This window comes from Grus americana, chromosome 8 (genome assembly GCF_028858705.1).
Source record: "Grus americana isolate bGruAme1 chromosome 8, bGruAme1.mat, whole genome shotgun sequence".
Taxonomy (NCBI): Eukaryota; Metazoa; Chordata; class Aves; order Gruiformes; family Gruidae; genus Grus; species Grus americana.
The window spans coordinates 4,871,251-4,891,751 of NC_072859.1; the positions used below are offsets into that span (position 1 = coordinate 4,871,251).

The 20,501-nt window shown below is 39.1% G+C and overlaps 2 protein-coding genes across 12 annotated transcripts in view; both read left to right on the top strand.

Annotated features, from left to right (window-relative positions):
• RABGAP1L (RAB GTPase activating protein 1 like) overlaps positions 1 to 20,501 on the top strand; it is a 247,988-nt gene that overhangs the window by 71,106 nt on the left and 156,381 nt on the right. The gene's annotated exons all lie outside the window — the stretch shown is intronic.
• Positions 15,756 to 18,635, top strand: GPR52 (G protein-coupled receptor 52). The gene has a single exon (XM_054834174.1). It carries the CDS (start codon positions 15,890 to 15,892, stop codon positions 16,973 to 16,975), a length of 1,086 nt encoding a protein of 361 aa, XP_054690149.1. The 5' UTR covers positions 15,756 to 15,889; the 3' UTR covers positions 16,976 to 18,635.

The following is a 20,501-nucleotide window of genomic DNA, read 5'->3' on the forward strand; positions in this document are numbered from 1 at the left end:
AGCTCCTTTCAGGAAAGAAAGGAGTAGCATCCATTAGTAATTTTTATTTTTATGTCATCTTAATTTTAACTTTTATGTATGATATTTGAGGTGGAAAATAACACCAATAATATTTTTTTTCCTGGGCCTGCATAACAATATAAAAAGTTCTGCCACATTAAGAATTTTCCTGCAATTTCTTTTCTGTATAGAACCACTTATGATAGCACTAAAATGACACTCACAGTACAATTCCTGGCTCTTGGGGCGCTGTATGACCTACTGGCTCTAAAAGTCACATAAATTGACACATTTGTTCTGAAGGGTATGAGATTTGCATTTGCCCTCATGGAAACCGCATTCTGTTTGGTCTATGTGAATTTATAAGCTGTTACCTGCAAAAAGAGGGGAGCATAGTTGCCTATCATTTCAAACAGAATGATAAAGTTTTGGGTTATATCAGTATTATGGCCTGAATAGGTTTAAATGATGGTTACTGGAAGAATTGATGTTAAAATTGCTAGTCTCAAAGACTCTGGAGATATATATATATTGATGCAGGTAAAGCATATTTTGTTGGGTAGGATGGGGAAGGGATGGCTCAGTGTCTCCCTATTTCTTTACAAGAAAGTGTGTGGTAATGGCTGGTAGTTCTGGTAAGTGCTTGGCACCTCAGAGCTCGTTTTAAAAATCCATGATACCCCTTTGTAGATAAAACATTAATAGGTATCCTAATTTAATTTTGAATGTTGATTTTTTTTTTTAATAGGTGTTCAGTTTTCCTGTAGCAGTAATGATGCTGATGCCAAAAGAGCAGCCATAGTAGGAATATATTTTAAACAAGGGTATTCTACACCACTGAGTAAAATTGGATCATTTCTGGAGTTGTCTGCAGTGTGTGTTCTTTACGTAATGCATATTCATTCTGTGTGTATGCATCTCTCTCTTGCAGCGTAGGGCACTGCTTAGATGAAGCAAATCGTTATGTATGTGGATCACTGCAAGAGAGCTGCCATTCCTGAGAGCATAATTTATTTATTTTTCTTTTTTAAACAATCAACCTTCTCTTGGTATTTACTCTTTCATCTAAAATTCCCTTGTTCCTAACCATCCCCTGCTTTCAAACAAAGGTTGCATAACTGGCATTCAGGAGGCTGCAGTACTCAAGGGCTGGAGCAGATGAAGGTGAGAGGAAGAGACAAAACATCAGGTTTTGTATGGCAGTCAGCGTGAGGGGAATTAGGTGCTGTTATCCGTATAGTATCCACGTTCTGGAAATCAGAAGACGGCACTGAAAATCAGAGTAATTGGATTTTAAATGTCGTCTTTGTAAGGCTAACTAGTTTCTGTTATTGCACATGGAAATAAACAGTAATGTTAGTCTTCAAAAGAATTTCAGGCCAGCCCCAGTCTGACTTTGAAATGAGAAGGCCGTTTCTGCGTCACGGGGTTGCCGAACTGCCACGTTGGCACATGCAAGTGGCTTGCATATGCAAATGCAGCGACTCCACCTAAAAATGACTGTTGAAAATCTGAATTCCTAGCTGTAGGTGTCTGAATTAAAGCTGAGAGCCACTTCCGTGTAGATTGTGTTGTGTGATTTTTTTTTTTTTGAAAGGCTGTTTCAAACCATCAGAACTGCTTTCTCCAGCAGCCTGGTCTGGGGTCCTGTACTTGCTCACACAGGAAAAGATGCAGAAGTCAGCCTTTAAAATAGGCAATACTTCCTGTGACTATTTTATGAAAGCCAGTGTTTCAAAAAATCATAAATATGTTTAATGTAAACCACCACCTTTTCCTGACTATTAATTGCTGGTTTCAATATGTTAATGTTTGATGCTGTAAGAGTTACACAGAGAGCTCTAAATGCTTAGGGAGGATCACTAAGAATCAAAGGGTCCAAAAGTCTACTTGATATCTAGCTTTTTTATTTCTCCAAGGAATCACAGTTGGTGTTTAAAGTCTCTTAAAATGCTTTTGTTAACAACAGTACTGGTGGTCAACATTTTATTAAAGCACGTTTTCACCATGGCAGTGTACAGCTAGCGACGGGCAATTCATAATAATTGAAATAGTAACAAAACCCAGAAAGGCTTGAGCTGCATGTGTAGAAAAATTAAAGCATATATGTGCTGAATACATCACTTAAATTCAAACTGGAATTTAATATAGGAGTGAATTCTGATACCTTTTGCTACCTTAATTTACGTCTGACTTCTTTACGATAAACCTCCAAATGACAGTATTATTTGTATATTCTTTAGAATATTTTTCTCAGGGGCTGAGCTAGCATTAAGTACATTTTACAGTAATCACTTCACAAGAGATCCTAGAGATCTTTTTTACAGCCTGGATCCATTAAACATTTTTTCCCCTTTGTAGTGATGAGTATGCTCATACCAATTAAGAGTAATTTCCCCTATCAGCAAGCAAATTTGCAGCTGCTGAGGTAAACTAACCTAAAGGAGATCAATCGCAGTCTGCTAGTGCATATACTCTTTCTAATAATCTTTTCGGTAGGTTCCTGTGGACATACCCAAATATTTTGGCAGCTAGGGTTTTTTTTATTTCTTGTTGCGAATTTTCATCAGTTGTTTTTTAAACTGACAGCTGAATAGTGATGATACGGAGCTTCATGCTTTTTAATCATATGCTGCATACAACAAAGCCGTCTTGTATGGCTGGTTTGTCTCAAAAGCAATCCAGTTTCAAAATACAACCTTTTTTTGACTAGGTAATACAACACACAGCCTGAATCTAAAAGGAAACCGTTGTATACGGGGCGTGCGGTTTCAGGCTGTGCCTTATCCAGGCAGTGTGCTTGCCAGAAGAGGTTTCTATTACTGAGTGTTCTGTCTCTTTGGTATACTCTGGAAGGCTGATACATCACAGTAATTTGTAGATTTTTTTTTTTTTTTAATGTAGAAAACTTCCTTCCCCCCATTTCTCTGTTACAATGAGACTGATTTGCTGTGTAGGTGTGGAGTAAGGGGTGAGTGGGAGCATATAGCTGTGGCAGGGCGGGAAGGACGAGTGAGGCCACTTTTGAGGCAGCCTGCAGATAGCTTTAGTTAGGTTAATGTAACATTGCAGTCGAATTAAGTATGCTTATTGTTACCTGTATGGCAAAGGAATTAGAGGTACCTTTTGGAACGATGCCACCTTCCTTTCATGAATTTGTAAATGTAATTTCAGAAAGCGCATTTGGTCTTTTGGTATCGCACCTTCCAGGATTTCCTTTGCCTTTCTATGAAAATGCTTGCTTTCACATTCTTCTCTTATGGAAAACTGAAAATGTAGAAACACATGTTAGGGATAAAATGTGCCTGCAAATGTTAGAATAAATATTCTTTTGGGATGCTTTTACATATATATTCAGTGCAGAATGGCTATGCCTGATAGAAAAAGAAATGTGATCCCTGGATGCAAGCAATGGATTTACATAGCTGTCAGTTAAGTGGAGTGATATTTGGACTGCTGCACATTTTCTTTGAACTCGAAGACTTACATTTCAGGCAGCCATTCACTTGATTAAGTTTAGAATATTATACAATGAGGAAACTAATTTCATAGAAAGCTCAGAACAGCATGTCTTTTGTCTTCAGGAGCTGGTTGAGTCAGCAACAAACCTTGAAAATATGCAACCTGGCTCCTTTAGCCTGAGCATTAGGTGGAATACTTCTACAACTTTGATTTAAAGCCTTGATATTCATGTGTCTAAGATTTATCCTGACTGTATATGTTATGTATAGTGACTGTTGTACACAAATTTTCCTTTGCAGAAGCTGTTGACCTTGTCACAGATTCATTAGTTAATGTATTTTCCGACATTATTTGCATCTCTAGAAATACCTGTGTTTTCTTGTGATGCTTAGGAGGGAACGAGTTAACTGTGTATCTAGCCTCAGGGTTTAATACCAAGGCTGGGGAAGCAAAACTACAAAAATATACTTAAATTTGTCTATTTTATCTTTGCTGCATTCCTTGTGTGTTGCTTGAATTTCCGGTGTACATCTCTTGATTTTTGTGCTGCAATAGGGAGTTAATCTGATTCTTTCCCCTTTAGAGCAAGTGAAGGAAGAACCTGACTTTGATCTGTATTCTTGGTCATGCCACTTCTGCATGCTGAAAGCTCTCATGGCCTCTTCATATGAGCCAAAAAAGAGTTATGAGTAACACTGGTAGGAACCTCGATTAACTGCAGTGAAGACAAAATACAAGGCACGTACTGTGTTAAAATATTAGCTTACACTGGGATGCAAGCACATGCTACGTACATGGTTCCAGTGCAAATATTTCCAGTATAAGCTACTGTTTCTAGTCATAATTCTCTGAAGTATCTGTTAAATACTTTGCTTAGTATTAATTAAGGCTTATGTGAGTATGGGTTTTGGAACATTTCGCAGTGCACACAGTTCTGTTAATTTTTTTTAATTAAAGTTGCAATTTTGACAATCTGACAAGCGTTGGATGGGAGACAGCGGGTTCTCTAAGGTTGTTGTGGAAGTGCTTGTATAGCTGGGAGCCCTATAATGGTGATCAAGCATGTATCAGAAATTTAAATATGTTGTGATCTTGTAATTATACTCATCTTCATAATTCCATCTATATAAAGGGGCATTTTGGTATTCCCTAACTTTTCAGTACTTAATTTAAAATCATTAAGTAACTTTTAGTTCTATAGCGCCTTTTGATCAGTGTGGTGACTGACATAAATAGTGTCCTCTTGCTGTTTATTTTAATAATAAGCTGATATGTTTTATGGATCCAGGTAAGGTTGCCAGGACATTCATTAAGTGGCATAAGGTGTGTGTTTCTTCCTGCTGACCATGAGAACTTCGAATGACTACTCTTCTGTTCACCTTGGTTTCCTCCCTTGTGCTCTGTAGAGTTCTCTGAAACTTGTACTAATTGTGATCTCCAAAGCAAAATCCGAAAAAACCCAACCACTACTTGTCTCTGAAGCTCTTTCTGAAAATTGAGTCATAGACGTTATATTTTAAGCCAGCAGAATGTTTGATTATTCTACTTTTGACTGCCTTTAAAATTCTAGTTGCCATAACAACTTTATTTCTTTATTTTTAGCACATCAGTTGCCATAACAATAAAATATAGCTTTTTGAATGTAACCATTTTTTCCTCACTTTTTTTTTTGCTTTGTTTTATAAAAAATGTTTTTTGGGGAGGAAAGGAAATGTAGCAAAGCTCTTCCCCTATGAGCACTTTGGTTAGAACTTAAGCTGAAAAATATATATATATTTTTTTTTTTAATCTAGCCTTATTCCTTTTCTATGGCAATTTTTTGACTACTGAGTATTTTTATAACTTATACAGGAGAATTAATGCAAGTCACTGTATAAAGCCTTTACTTTGAAGAAAATTGCACATTTTCATGTGTTCTAGTTAATGTATTAGAAAACCTGTAACGGTTAGTGTAATTTCCAATATCTTTATTTCATGATATGGAATGGGTATAAATAAGGTATCGGCAACTGCTACCGATATGGGAAGCATTTTTCTTTGTGCTGTTGAAAGCTGTCCCTCTTTCTGTTTGGTTGTTTTCTTGTTCCTTACTGTAAGATTGCTTTAAAGATTACTGTTTAAGTTTTGCAGCGAGTAACTCCGTTTTTGTCATCTCATTCTTTATCTTATCTTTCATTAAAAGTAAGAGAACAAATGATGCTCGGTTTGTTCCTGCAGCAGACGTGCAGGGGAGAAGGGTGTTCAGGAAATGTGCTGCGTGCCTTTTCAAGCCAAATTCATTCTAGTGGCCGTACAAAATGATGACCACCAGCATCCTATGCCAACAGAGCCGGTAGGACCCGGTGCTTCCCTTTCTTCCCCTATGGCCCTTCCCAGGCGTATTGTCCGTTAGTGAGAGGCCAGTGTTTAGTTCAGTGCGTCAATGTGCTGAGCTTTGGGAAGTTATATGTGATATATCTTAACAGTTATATGAACGAAGAGATTGAGATTTAGCTTTAAGCCATAATTTTGAGCAGAGTGGCAAGGTTTACGTATGAATTAGATATTGATGAAAGAAGTTAAACTTAAGTTTAATCTGTAGACTTGTGTATTCCCTGATAGTGTCCTTTCCAAAAGGATTTGTAGATTCTCTCAAAAATGTTGTCTTTATATTTAACCTATTTTAGTACTGGTAAAATATATGTTTAATTTCTTTTTTTTTTTCCTTAGAGATGGCAAATAATGTCAGGTTTGATATTTCTTTTTGAATAAAAAAAATAATTTCTCAGCTCACGTAACATTTCACGTGTGCCAATTTCTAGCTATAAATATAAATGTCCTCATTATCTAATACAATCAAACTAATTTAAGACAAAATTTGCTAGTTATTGGAAGTTGAATGTATTTAGATGTTATTAATCTTGAAACAGTTATCAGATGTGAGATGATTTTATAAATTTTAATTAGCTAATTTTTAACTCTAGGAAAAAAATAAATCAGTAACTCTTGCTTTCAGTGGCATTTTCCACACATCTAGCATTGCCGGGTTCCATGTCTGTGAGTTACCCAGGACTGTACTTCAACTGCTACTGTTTGCAAAATTTTGCCTCTAGGCTGCTCTTGGTAGGAAGCTATTCCTGGTCCTTTCTCATATATGGTTATTGATGCAAGTGTGTGCTGATATAGATTCCGTGCTGTAAGAGAATATAAGTGATACCTCTTCAGCAGTTCCAGCTGGGAGGAAAATTTGGTCTAAATGAAGCTGAGCTTAAAATCCATAAAAAGAAATTGTGCCACGCTTCAGTTTATAAATAGTTTTCGTGCCATATCTTTTCGATGTTCCTCTTTTCCATTTCTTCACAAAAGTGGTAGAGTAGTAATACTGAGTAACACTTTGTTTAAAGATAGTCTTCTAAAAATCACAATTTATTTTGGTTGTTTTCAGCTTTATTGTTCTCAAGAAATAGTGGAAGTGGATGTACTAGTCCAAATCTGGGGTCAGTATCACCTACTCCTCAGTAGATCCTGCACTAAACCAAGTAGTAAATCGTTAGTTCTTAACTGATTTTTGTCTACACCAACATTTGAAACTATACTTTTTTTTCCTAAATGATCCTAGTTGTTCTGTGTTTTTCTGAGCCACCTCATGTCTCCTTGAGGAAGCGCTATTTTTAAAAATCTATTAAAGGAAAAGTTTAGGGTGGATTGTGCCAATTATGTACGCAAATCAAAATGTAAATTGCCCATGTGACTAGGCACGCGCTTTCAGCCAGCCCGTCTAGATTAGGCTACATGCTCTGGGAGAACGTACTGTGCTCATTTAACCTAAGCCACATCCATGACAAGTGGATTTGAATCGGTTTCTGACACGCGGCTGTGGATTTGTCACATAATGGTAGCTGTCAGTTAACAATTTTTAGAAGAGACAGTTGGAGTGGATAATTCTGAAGGGTTTTAAACTGTTTTTGAGAAGAAGATAAATAACGTACACAAAGGTTCTCTGGGTTGTAGGTTTCGGCACAGATTAAAAGTAAGTTGCCAAAGGTTATGGTGGGGAGGCATTTGTCCTATGAGTTTGCCATTGTGATGTTCAGAAGGACGGTACTGAGATGGAGGAGGATTTGGACGCACACACAGTGTTGATCATACAGTAGTTCATGGGTGTGTGGCCTTGGCTTTGAGTTCTGAGGAATGCTCTGAGGATGAAATAGAAGTGATGCTCTTGGGAGAATTTAAAGAAATAATACTGGGTGCAATTGTTTTTGGTTTTAGAAGGCAATGCAGAATGAAAGGCACATTTGCGTGTACTTCAACTTTATTCCTTGGTGCATCTAAACTTGTGACTTTGAAAGACTGACAGATGTATATGGTTTTGATCCTTGTGTTCGTATCTTAGTAGTTGCTTTTGCACAGCTCTTAGAAGTTGGCTCCTAATCAAGGCTACGATAAATTATTCATCATTTGAACTCATTAAATCAAAATTTGTTGCCTTTTAAAAGGTCATGCGTAGTTTAAGAGAACTCTTTGACTTGCAGTACATGACAAATCAAAGTAGATGATAATAGTGTTTGGGATTTATTTTTTTTTAGTAGCCTTAAAATCTGCTATTCTAACTCTGTTGAAATGGAATTACTACTAATACTGACTGAGCTCATGCTTCTGCCAAGTCAGCCGGAATCCTTTGCAGTATATACTTTCTTGGTGCCCAGTTGTGATATGCTTTATAATACCGACATCTACGGAATGTAATTCCTGGCTGGACATAGACAAAAGTATTAGTAAAAACACAACTATGCCAAAACATGCCTCTAAAAAGTTTAAATGAATGCAGTATTAAAATAATCTTTTAAGTATTATTTTAAAACATGAGAAATTATTCTCACAGGAGAAGAAAGGGTAATACTACCTGCGCTGTTGAGACTATTTTCTACATTTCAGTATTTATTTAGAGTTCTCTTAATTGCTGTCTTTTGTCCTGTGATTTAACAGGTGAAAATTTTAATCGTCTCTTGACAGCAGTGTCATTAATAGCTAGTCCGTTTCCATTCACCCTAATGTACTTCCATGCACAGAGGCGATGTTTTACGTTAGGACAGCTGCATGGCTAGGACATAGCTTTGCTATAAGCAAATCAAAAGCAGGAGCTAAAGGAAAAGCAATGCAAATACCAGGGCCCTACATTGGGAAGCCTGGAGCAGTGGTAGGTAGTAAGCCTGTATTCTTTTGCCAGTATACTATATTTTTAAGCTACTGCTAGTTTGAGGACAGATGGATTAGTTTTAATGGCAACCACATGACCCTGTCAGAGGGCATATGTCTTAATTTTTTGCTTTTTATACCATCCCAAGACACTTCTGTAATTCTTCCATTGTCTGTTGTCATGCATTTTGGGGCTTTTCTTATCATGTGGGGTCAGTTAGTAAACAGCATCCTTACATAGCTTAAGTGCTGGTTTTTAATGCAAATGCTATGTTTAATTCCTGAAAAATGCTAATTATCACCATTTGTTAGGCTTCACAGCATTTCCCTGAAGTAAATTCACTTCTTGATAGATCATTTATTGCACGGTGTTTTATTTCTATTGATCTGAGGCACGCAGGTTTGGTGGTATTTGTCACTCCGAATTGAGCTTGTGAAGTGAGTTCCACTTGTCACAGGACCATCAATGTTATCTTTAGGGAAGCTCCTCCTGATGAAAAATGTTCTTAAAATTGAGAAAAGTAACTATGTAATCCATGAGATCCCAGGTAGTAATGTTTAAAGGGAGATTGTAGCAATTTACTCTGAAAACTTGCTTAATATTTATTAAATGCATGAATAATATTAGTAGCTAATTCAAGTTTCAAACTTTAGAAGCGTTTGACATAATTGTTAAACATGAGTATGAAAAGACTGCACAATAAACTTGCAAATGTGAATGCCCATCTTTCGCTACTGATCCACCACAATGCAGAAAAAAATACTTTTTTTTTTTTGCTAATTTCTCATTCTACATCACAGCATCCTAATTACCTAACATTTATATGATTCCAGCTAATATTTGCCTCATTAGAAACAGTATTGGAAAAGGACTGGGGCAGTGAGTCCAGCAGAGGAGCAGGCTGACACAGAGCCTGCCAGAGTAGTAGTAAAAGGAAAAGGGATCCTTAGCTCCCTTCCACATCCCTCACATCCCTCGAAGCTACTGTCGCCTTCCAGCCTCTTACCTGAATTTCCTCCACCCTCCACTCCAAATTATACCAGCCCCTTCCTTCTTCCCGGCCTTATAGAACCTACTCTTTTGCTGCCATCAAAATGTTTCCCCTCTAATGCGGAAAAGGCTTATGTAGGCTTTAGGGATGATTTTTTTTTTCTTCTAACAGTGAGGTAAGTGCTCCACAAGAGCATCTGCATTTCAAAAACATAGCTGTATAACTTGTATCACTTGGATCTTTTTTGCAGTCACTGCAGTATGTGGGCCATAGGATTGTAAAATGATTTCTGGCATTCTTTATGATCATGGGGTGGGAGGGAGAAGGGAAGGAAACATCTGTGATAGCAAAACTATCGGGTGGAGAAACATTTCATGGGTTTAAACTTTCTACAAGACACTGTAGTTTCCTTGAGAACTAACACTTTTGGGTTTTTACCACTGGCCCAAGTGGGTTTAGTCTTGGTGATGACGAAGACAAACTGTAACAAGGAAGGTTCTGAGCTGATAGTGGAAGTCATGGTGAGAGCGGTCAAACGTTGAACAGGGGCCCACGCAAACTGTGAAAACTCCATCCTTGGAGACGTTCACGACTCCGCTAGATAGGAGCCAGCACACCACCTCAGTTTGGTGTTGGACCTGGCTTTGAGGGTGTTGATATCTGGAGATGCCTTCCAACATAAAATGTTTCAGAAGTCTAAAATTATTTTGAGGAAAAAAAATATGCTTTTATACATATAAAAGGTATACCTTTTATATCTCATGTGCCTGTACTCAGGTGAAAATTCCCACATGTTCTGTGTAAGCTAGAGCTCTTTGTGGCAGTTTTTAAATAGACAGCTGTAGTGGGTGGATTTGGGAAGAGGCTTTATATTCCAAATAACAAATAAAACTGATTTCTGCCTTAAATACAGCACCAATATGACTTCAGAGAGAAACTTCAAACACTAGTCTGATGTAAAAAAAACAACAACAACAAAAAAAACCCCACCACGTACCACACAAAATTTTTAAGGCAACTACTGAATTTTCTTCCTCTTCTCCCTCTTTAAGCTGTGCTACAAGCTGCAAGCTTTATACAACAGAATTTTTCTGGAGGCATTAAAAACAAAATCAGAGTGTCTGCATGATGTGGTGGACAGGTAAATGCCAGAGGTAGCTAAGATAAAAATAAAGCAAACTGAAGAAACGCCTTTGTTCTATGGGCTCAGGATGCAAGTCTGCATCAAAGTAAATCACTGTTATGTTCCTCATCCCACACTCTCAGCTGCATCTCCCTGCTCTAGTTAATGTCTTTTTAAAAGATTTTACAGAAATTGTTGTTGTCCATTTAATATTTTAACAAAGAGAGTCCTGAAAGACTTCAAACTAGAAATGAGTGGTGCAACTGAGATGCTTCTTTGTGCATTGCAGGAATTGCTTCTGTTGGTCCTATTGCCTTGGGGAAAAAAAAAAAAAAAAGATTTAGAAATCAAATTCCTATTCCTTTCTGAATAGAAGAAATGAGTAATAGATGGTTTCCTTGCTTGGACCTTTTAGATCTATTTCTGTATGGACTACTTCTGTCTGAGCAGCTTTACCTCGCTTCCTTCCAGGGTCACCCACATCACTGCTTTCACAGGCTTTCTTTTCCTACACAGAGCTCGACCTCCTACCACATCTCCTCTGTTTTCAGCAGGATCAGAGGGTGTGAGTCTTCTGTTTTGGATGGTAACTTCTGTTGTTTCTAGCTGATGTAATTCATAAGGAAGGTGTGGAATTGCTCCTTCTATTCAGCTTGAAGAAGAGTGCTTAGTCCTTCTGCTGGACGTAACCAGCTATGGAATTTATGCACCATGTAAAATACTGCCTTGGTGACAGCCATTAAATTCTTCCAAGATAACTGTTTTCTCTTTCTCACTTCCTTTTCTTTACGTGCAAATAATACCCCCCCCCCATTCTGAAGCACATTTTGTTTTAAACTGTGCTAAAGTACCTAATGTGTCTCTAATCTACAGATCGAAAACTTTTTCCATATAGCTATTTTATGTGCTGCCTCTGATACAACATTCCAATATTGCCACACCTTGTAAAATTCTGTCTGTAATTGCAGAGTTTTGTCAGGACTAACTGATTTCTGCTTTAACTTTCACTTGCCTCCAAACAGACATAAAATACAGTACCCGGTTAGTGCAGTCAGTCTGTTGCAGTTTGCACTGCTGCTGCTTAGAAAATGCCACGGGGAGTTGGGCTGCAGGAGTAGCTGAGGTGATAAAGCCACTGGCAGCTTGCAGCATGGCTTTATTTTTTTGATAGCGAAGGAAGCCTGCTCATATTTTCAGAAAGAAAAGAAATCAAACTTCCTTACTTCTGAATCACTTTGTCCCTTTAATTACAATTCATGAAAGGGAAGCATTTTACCTGCATTGAAAACCAACCAGCAGAGGTTGCCATTGATTTTTCTGTTACCTCTTTACCTGCTTAGCACTATCCGGATTTCTTGTCCAAGACCTGAAGTATTTGCCTGACATGAGTGCTTGTTATCAGAGTTCGGTCCTCTGAGCACAGAGGCTTTGTACATCACCCGGATCTGACCCGTGAGCAAGGAGACCCGGTGGTCGCCGTAACATTTGGAAGCTGTAGTAGTTATCAATGTTCACATCCGTACCGAGCGTGTAGTTTCTGTGGTCCACTTTAAATTTAGGCTTTACCTTTGCTTATCTAACGTGCCCTTGTGTCTTTGAGACTTTCTAACATCCATTTTACGATGAGGGAGCAGTAGTGGTTGCTGCCATGCCTGTGCACACCGTTGTTTGTTCTCCTCCTCCCCCACAGGAGGAGTGGGAAGAGGAGGAATAAAAACTGCTTCCTATTGTTCCGCCTGGGGTATGGATAGCTATGGCTTAAAGCTGTACTCAGGGACTAAATTTAGCCATTAAATCTGTTGTTGCAGCCATGTACAGTTCGGAGGTATCGGAGTGATTTTAATTTTTTTTCTTAAATCCTTCAATGGAAGAATTTGGAATTATCACTCGCTGTTATTGCAAACCACTCTCACCCTGCTGCATTTTATGCTGCTTCACATTTCTACAGACTTGTCATTCAGCCTTGAATATTTGCTCCAGGCTATACTCAAAATACAAGATGTTAACCCAGGAGCAGCTTATTAAAATTTTGCCTGTGGTTTGCCTTGGGACTAAAAGAATTTAAATCACTGTAGTTTCTAATGACTTAGTTTGTTAAAGCCTCTGATAGCATTCTTGACACATGTATTTTGGTATCTAAGTTTTCTGTTTCTCCCTTTGTCTAAGGACGTAAGGAGTGTCTGTGAAAGATAACTTTGACTGTACTTCTTCCTGGCTTTATTTTTAGGAAGCACAAAGTAAACAAAAGTTCTGAGTCCTTAATTGGGGAAGAACAGCATCCATTTGCATGAACAGGGAGATCAGTTAATTGGGTTACAAAGTCTGTGCTTTGAAAAAATAATGTGTTACTCACAAGTATTTGTATTGAAACCGATGTTTGCAGTCGGTCAGAGCAATTAAAAAATTGGTATTGAAACCAGTTGCAGATGAGTTTTAAAATAAATCTGCCTTAAGTATGAAAACAATTAATTTTTCGGGGACTGGAATTTTGTCCTTTTAAGCGGGACAAAATTTGCGTTAAAGCCTGGCAAATCTACCTTGTATGTAAACGCTTAGCTTGGTAAAATGAGATGCATACAAAATTAGTAATCTGAGAATAACTCTTAATAAACATTTTTAGTTAGGCGGTGATGGGGCTTTCTAAAATAACCCCCACAACTACAGAACCGCGGTCAGTCGGGTGGGCCCGATGTATAGGTTCCATTACGGTTTCGGGCTGTACATCTTGACGCACGCTTCAGTTCTCTGGCGATCCGTGCGCTTGGCGTGGAGCAGCCCGAACGCGACGAGCCGGCTTTTAAACCCGCACCGCCCAAACCTTCCCCCCCCCGCCCCGCACTCCACCTGCCCGCCGGCTGCCCTGCCTCGCTCCCCGCTCCGCAGCCCGGGGCCGGGGGGGGCAGCCCGGGGCCGGGCCGTTCCGTTCCCCGCCGCGCTGCGGGGGGCGCCGCCGGCCCGGCCCGGCCGCCGTTACCTAGTGACAGCGGCGCGGCGCGGCCATTGGCTGGGGGCCGGGGAACCAGTCACCTTTCCAGAGCCCGGCTCGGCTGCATCGGCTCGGGAGGAGGAGGAGGAGGAGGAGGAGGAGCGGCCCCAGGTGCAAGCAATCATTTCAAGGGGGAAGGAGAGAAATAGCGACAGAAGCTCTAACCGCACCACAGTAACTAGGACTCCCCTTGGCAAGCAGTTCATCGTAGCGGCTGCTAAGGATGCGCGTAGGTGAGAAAGATTGCTCTATTGCTTTAACAAAGAATTAGAGAAAGTAGTAATTTTATATGTGCTCTGTTGCTTATAGATGAAGGGAATGAATAGCCGGAAATATTCTGGGATGTTATAAAATCCAAAGGACTTTCTGTACAGCGTGGCGATGCACGACAGGAAATTAACTCCAAAAAGAATGCTTTCTCTCAAACTGCTGCAACAGCATCGGAAATTTTTCTTTTCTAGTGTCTGAAATTTCTCCCAAAGACGCAGCAAGGACTATCAAAACCATCCGAGAGATTCCGGTACTTTTAAAGAGACTTAAAGCAAATGCCAGCGTAATATCTGAATGACCTTGGAGATCATTTTATGTGGATTCATTAATTTTCACTGCCAGTCATCTAGTCTCAGGAACTCTAGGATTAAAGATGGTTTTAATGTTTTAGGGGCCTTTCAAAAAGCAAGATTGTATACAATTAATTACCTGCCTAATGATTCCTGAACTAATCAAGCATTTACTTAAAACTGAACACAGAAGATGCTTTCTTTTAATGTTTACCTTCTCCATAACTGCAAATAAAACGAGCAAGGTAACATCCTGCAATTCAAAGAACATTTTTTAAAGCAACTATTTATTATGCTAATAGTCTAATAAATATAGAAACTCTAAAACTACGTAGAAGACGAAGCTGAATAACAGAATAATGGAGTTGTAAACAATGGCAGCTTTTCTAGTCAAATCAGCATTTCATTAGCTTCACAGCAGAATGCAGATGGAAGTTTCTGTTCTCGTTGTATGGGGGTTTGTGAAATGATTCAGGTGTTGCTACAGAGGTGAGCAATATCATGGATATGCCTGTGAACTCCTGTGTACTGAGCCACTGTAGCAGATATGGCAGAGTTTCCAAAGATTATTATTTTAAATTACCATTGCTGAAATTAAATTCAAGAGGATTTATTTTGTCTGTGGGGACCTTGAATTATGCTTCTGGCATTAATAATTGTAATGGACTAGAACTGTTTGAAGGAATTGTGAATATTGACATAAGTCTCCAAATTCTAGTCTTAAATTATTTTCATTTTTAAATGAATAGACACGATCTTCCTCATTGTATGTGAGATGTATGTTTTCTTTCTTGGGAGTCAGAGGACAAATCTGCCTTGTCCCCCACCCGTCTCCCTCCAAATAAAATTCATTATTCATACCCAAACAGTGGTGAGTCTATTGGAATTAACCTTGACAAAAATGTTTTCCTTACCTTTCCAATGAATAGCATGGATGAGACAGAGTAACATCTCCTGAATGGAGCCAGAAAAGACAGCGTTAGACGATGAACTTTTTCCTTTACTCTCCAGTCAGTCTGTGATTTAAATTGAGACATTAAAAAGATTATCTCCAGTTACTGCTGGTCCAGGAAACCTGAGCTGTACTGAGGTTCCTCTTCCCCTTCCTCCCCCTCACCCCATTATATTCCAAAGTAAATGACTTTCTCAGGAAAACAAGCAGTCAGAGATTCCCCCTCTCCTTCCCTGGGAAATGAATGTGTCTCCTCTGTCATTTTTTTATTCCATATTTCACAGTACCTGTTTGTTTTAGAAGTGCCTTGTGTTTGCTAAAGATTGGTCAAGAGCACTGGAGGAGCTGATCGGTGGCCTTTCTCTTTCTGGCTTTTTTTTTTTTTTTTGCTTTTTCTTTTCTTTCTTTCTTTCTTTCTTTCTTTCTTTCTTTCTTTCCTTAAAGCTAAGGCGTGCCAGAGGTGATGCACTGATGCTGAGGAGGCATCAACAGCTATGGGACTGTAATCCTCTCAAATGTAAGCACTGGCAGTGTCTACAAAGAGAGATCGTGAGACGCTGAAGCAGAGTTTAGCTGCTGTTAAGCAGGTCATCTGCTCACTAAGGCTCAGATTGCAGTGTTCCCCAATCACAAAACATGAACCAGTCCCGATGGATTGAATGGAGGACTCTGAATATGAGCAGTAGTGTTATGAACATATCTGAGCATCTCTCCTGCCCTCTTGGATTTGGTCACTACAATGCAGTTGACATCTGTATCCTTGAGACAGTTGTTATTGTGTTGCTAACATTTTTAATTATTGCGGGTAACTTAACTGTGATATTTGTTTTTCACTGTGCTCCACTTCTGCATCATTATACCACCAGCTATTTTATTCAGACCATGGCCTATGCTGATCTTTTTGTTGGAGTTAGCTGCTTGGTTCCTACTTTGTCACTGCTCCACTACTCGACAGGTGTCCACGAGTCCTTGACTTGTCAAGTTTTCGGATATATCATCTCTGTGCTGAAAAGCGTATCTATGGCATGTCTTGCTTGCATCAGTGTGGATCGCTATCTCGCTATAACAAAACCTCTCTCCTATAATCAACTGGTCACACCTTGTCGCTTGAGAATCTGCATCATTTTGATCTGGATATACTCTTGTCTGATCTTCTTGCCTTCCTTTTTTGGTTGGGGAAAACCTGGTTACCATGGAGATATTTTTGAATGGTGTGCTACCTCCTGGCTAACTAACGCCTATTTTACTGGCTTTATCGTGTGCTTACTATACGCTCCTGCTGCCTTTGTCATATGTTTCACGTATTTCCACATCTTTAAAATTTGCCGGCAGCACACCAAAGAGATAAATGATCGGAGAGCTCGATTTCCTAGCCACGAAGTGGATGCTGCTGGGGAGACTGGGCACAGCCCCGATCGCCGCTATGCCATGGTTTTGTTTCGGATAACCAGTGTGTTCTACGTGCTGTGGCTCCCCTATATCATATACTTTCTGCTGGAGAGCTCTAGGGTGTTGGAAAACCCAGCACTTTCCTTCTTAACGACGTGGCTTGCTATAAGCAATAGTTTCTGCAACTGTGTGATATATAGCCTCTCCAACAGCGTTTTCAGGCTGGGACTGCGGAGACTGTCGGAGACAATATGTTCATCTTGTATGTGCTTAAAAGACAGGGATGTACGGGACCCTAAACCGAGAAAACGGGCTAATTCCTGCTCCATTTAAAGAAAACTGGCGCATGTAATCAAACGTGGAGTTTTGATAGTATTTGCTGTGTCTGGAAACTTGCCAGAAGAGAAATGTTTACTTGAATAGTTTGCTGTGATGTTAGAGTGAGTTGAAAAGCAATTGCGGAAAAGGAAAAGGCTGCTGTAAGAGGGGTCACCGAACTTGAATATAGCTCTTGTGAAATTGTGGGGAGAGTGACTCGACAGAGATGATGAAGAAAGTCAGAACTAAAAATCTTCCAAAGGGCATGAAATAACTAACACATCAGAGGGGGTTCCTCATAAAATAAATTAGGTACTACCTTATATTTTCCCCCTTGTAGAAAAGTTGTCTTACTATCTTTGTGTCAGAATATACTGTAGCCTTCTGAATTTAAATATATTTAAGAGGAAACAATCAACAACACAGTAAGTGGCTATCCATAAATTATATACCTGAGGACTATAGTAGATATTGCAGATTAATAATCAGCTCTATCTCTGCTCACGTCTTGTACAATTTTCAGTTGTACAAATGAACCGCAATGCATAACACCCTACACGGGGCATGACGCTTTTGGATAAAACGGCACATTTTGGTACAACTTTCACAGAAGCTCTCCCTCTCATTCCCCCCTGCCTTTTTTTTTTCCCCCCATACTGTGCATCCCTAGATTCCATCGTGTCCAAGTGGTTTAGTTTAAGGGCACCTACGAGGTAAACTGAGTTTCAGACCATTCTTCCTGCAGAAAGCAATAGCCCTTCCTGGCTGGCTGAGTAACTGCAGCTGCCTGTGTACGATGACTTCTTTAATCTTTCATTCTCTTGATCCTGTTAAATTAGCACACAGTATCGATGTAGTGTCCTTTAGGGTGTACTAAAGCTTTTCCTTTATTGGCTACACAGATAATCCTAACGCAAATATGATAATCGCACACAGCAGTGTGCAGCACTGCTTAGAAAATTTAAAACTAACTAACCCTTTTCTTTGGGAAGTCTAAATAGCTTACTGTTGTAGCTGTCAATTCGTTGTGTGAACCTAGCTTGCACATACTGTATTTTTATTTTTTATTTTTTTTAGAGAAAACGTAAATTGTGGTCTGTGCCTAATGTTTTCATAGCACATGGAATAGGTCAATGCTACAGGATTAAAAAATTACACTTGCTTTAAGAGAAATACTTCTGTGCAGTTGTTGAATAGCTGTTTGTTAGACAAGTGTTCTTGGAGGAGGTGAACAAGATGGTTTAGTATTAAGTACAGGCAAAGAGCTTCAGTATTTATTTCCTTTTGTACTGAACTGATTTTCAGGTCCACTGATGAACTCTTTTTCATTTTGCAAGGGCACACATTAGGTTTGTGTAATAAATTTCCAGGGGTTCAGATGCATGCCAATCAATAACATATTTAAATTATTATTTTGAACCAAATGTAATTTTCTTAGATGGTTATTGGCTTTTAAAAAAGGCCCAGTTATTGATTAATGGTGCCTTTTAACACTGCACTATTATTCCTTCTTTCACCAAAATGCATATGTAAAGATCGTGCCTATTACTTTTTGTAATGGAAGCTAACCACGCTTGCACACTTGTGGTTTGACTCTAGATCTCCTTTGATTATGTATTCTTTGTTCTGTTGAGGTGGTTCTGAACCCCTGTGCATTTTTTAAACCTGTAAGAAAGTTGAAACAATGGAATAAAGTAGTATTATGTATATCAAAACCAGCCTTGGCTTTAGTTCCCTGATGTTACGTTCCATTCTCTGTCAAAGTTCTTTTGGGTTAGGACTCAAGAGTGAACGATTTAAAATTCAAACCTCAAAGCTGCTTACTTGCTGTCTTAAACATTTATATACTGGTTTCTAGCATTATACAATCTTTAAAGCGGATTGAAATATGACTTGAAACATTCCTCTAGCTAAGCTGAGCTGTTGCTGACAATTAGCCCTGATAGATATTACGGGAATGTGAGTAGTATTCTTTGCATGTCTCTCGTAATGCTCCATGTCTACAGGAATGTGTCTTCCGCCTTCTTTTGAAAAGTTGCTGTTTATTTCGGAAGGCTCTTTTTGGCTGACTGCTGCTCTGTACGGTTGTGTAACCCCGACTCTTCTTACAAACACGACTTGGATTCATTTCGTTCTGTCATTAGTTTGTCATTGTTTCCTGCTTAGTAGGTCCTCAGCATGCAAGACAGGGAACAATGAAATATCTCATTTCTCACAACTCACGGGGCTGGTTTTATACCAATAAAGTAGTTTTAGATCTGTGTTCCAGAGCTGGCCGCTTACCGCTTCTCGTTTTTGTTGGCATTCCTGGTAACAAGTTTCTATGGGACCTCCTGAAATTCAGGAAAAGTTCTAGAAAACACTTGAAGTTGAACTAACCTTTTATTAACCACAGCCTGGAGGCAGTAGATGCATTGTTGGCATGGTACTGTAACTACAAATACGTAGAAATAACACAAGCTAACTCATGTGTATCGGTAGTGCCTTAGTTGAACCCTGCTTGTATAACCTCAACAATGGGAGTTGATGTACATGAACTTGACGCTTTATTGCCTGCAAACGGTAGGTCAGAAAGGGAGCTTCACTTCAGAGACTGCGGCACAAGGTTTACTCACCAACCCACCGGCTTCTTGCCCTAAAGGGCAGAGTTAGCGATACTTGTCTACTTGTCTCTCTACCATGTGTTGAGCTTGTGGAGTTGTCAGGTGGGACCGAAGATTTTCTTTTTCCTCAGGCTGTCCCTGGAGGGAGAGACTATAGAAGTCCAGTACCCTGCAAACAAATCATTGGTTCCTAGGTTCTTCACCCTTTTTGTCTGGGTTTGTTTCTTAAACATTGGCTTAACGTTGTTGGTGCGAGAATGCTAATTTGCTTATCTGGACCCTGAATTTCAGTTGCTGTAAAGTCACACTTCAGCCTGTTCTGTCTAAATCTGAGTCTCCTGGAATCTGTCAAATCAAACATCAGCAACAGAGTTAAATACTGTGTTTCTTCTTGCTGTTTCCATGATGACAGGATTTGACCTGGAGGTCAGTCACATGAATTTTTAAATCTAGTAAGTGTCTTTCATTTTTTGAAAGTGTTTTCTAAACTCGTGATTTAAAATTTCATTTGAGGGAGGTTTGTTATTGTTTTACTAGTGCTGTCTGAGGATTCCAGCTGGTGCTAAATTCTCTTCCAAAATTATAAGGCTGGACGTTTTGATGAATAAAAAAAGTCCGGTAGGAATTCCAGTCACCCAATCTGTCACTGTTGATTTTCGTTCTGTCGTTATATAAAGTCTCATGTTTGTGTATGAAAATCTGATTAAAGAATGAGACTTTTAAAGCTGGCATCTGGAGTACATATCCCACTTTCATGTGCCTAAAGATCTTTATGATTTAGGACATACTTAGTAAATGTGACCGGACGCTGATCAAAGAAATTGATAGGGAAAAATCATTGTTGATAACGTAGGTAATAATAAAGTCTCTCTGTAGACAGATAAACCAAGGGAGTTGCTAAAACTTCAGGTTCCCTTAAAAGAGAAGAAAAAAAAAAG

What these genes read in the sequence shown, in the direction of transcription:
- GPR52 (XM_054834174.1), top strand. Translation starts at nt 15,890, where the DNA reads ATGAACCAGTCCCGATGGATTGAATGGAGGACTCTGAATATGAGCAGT.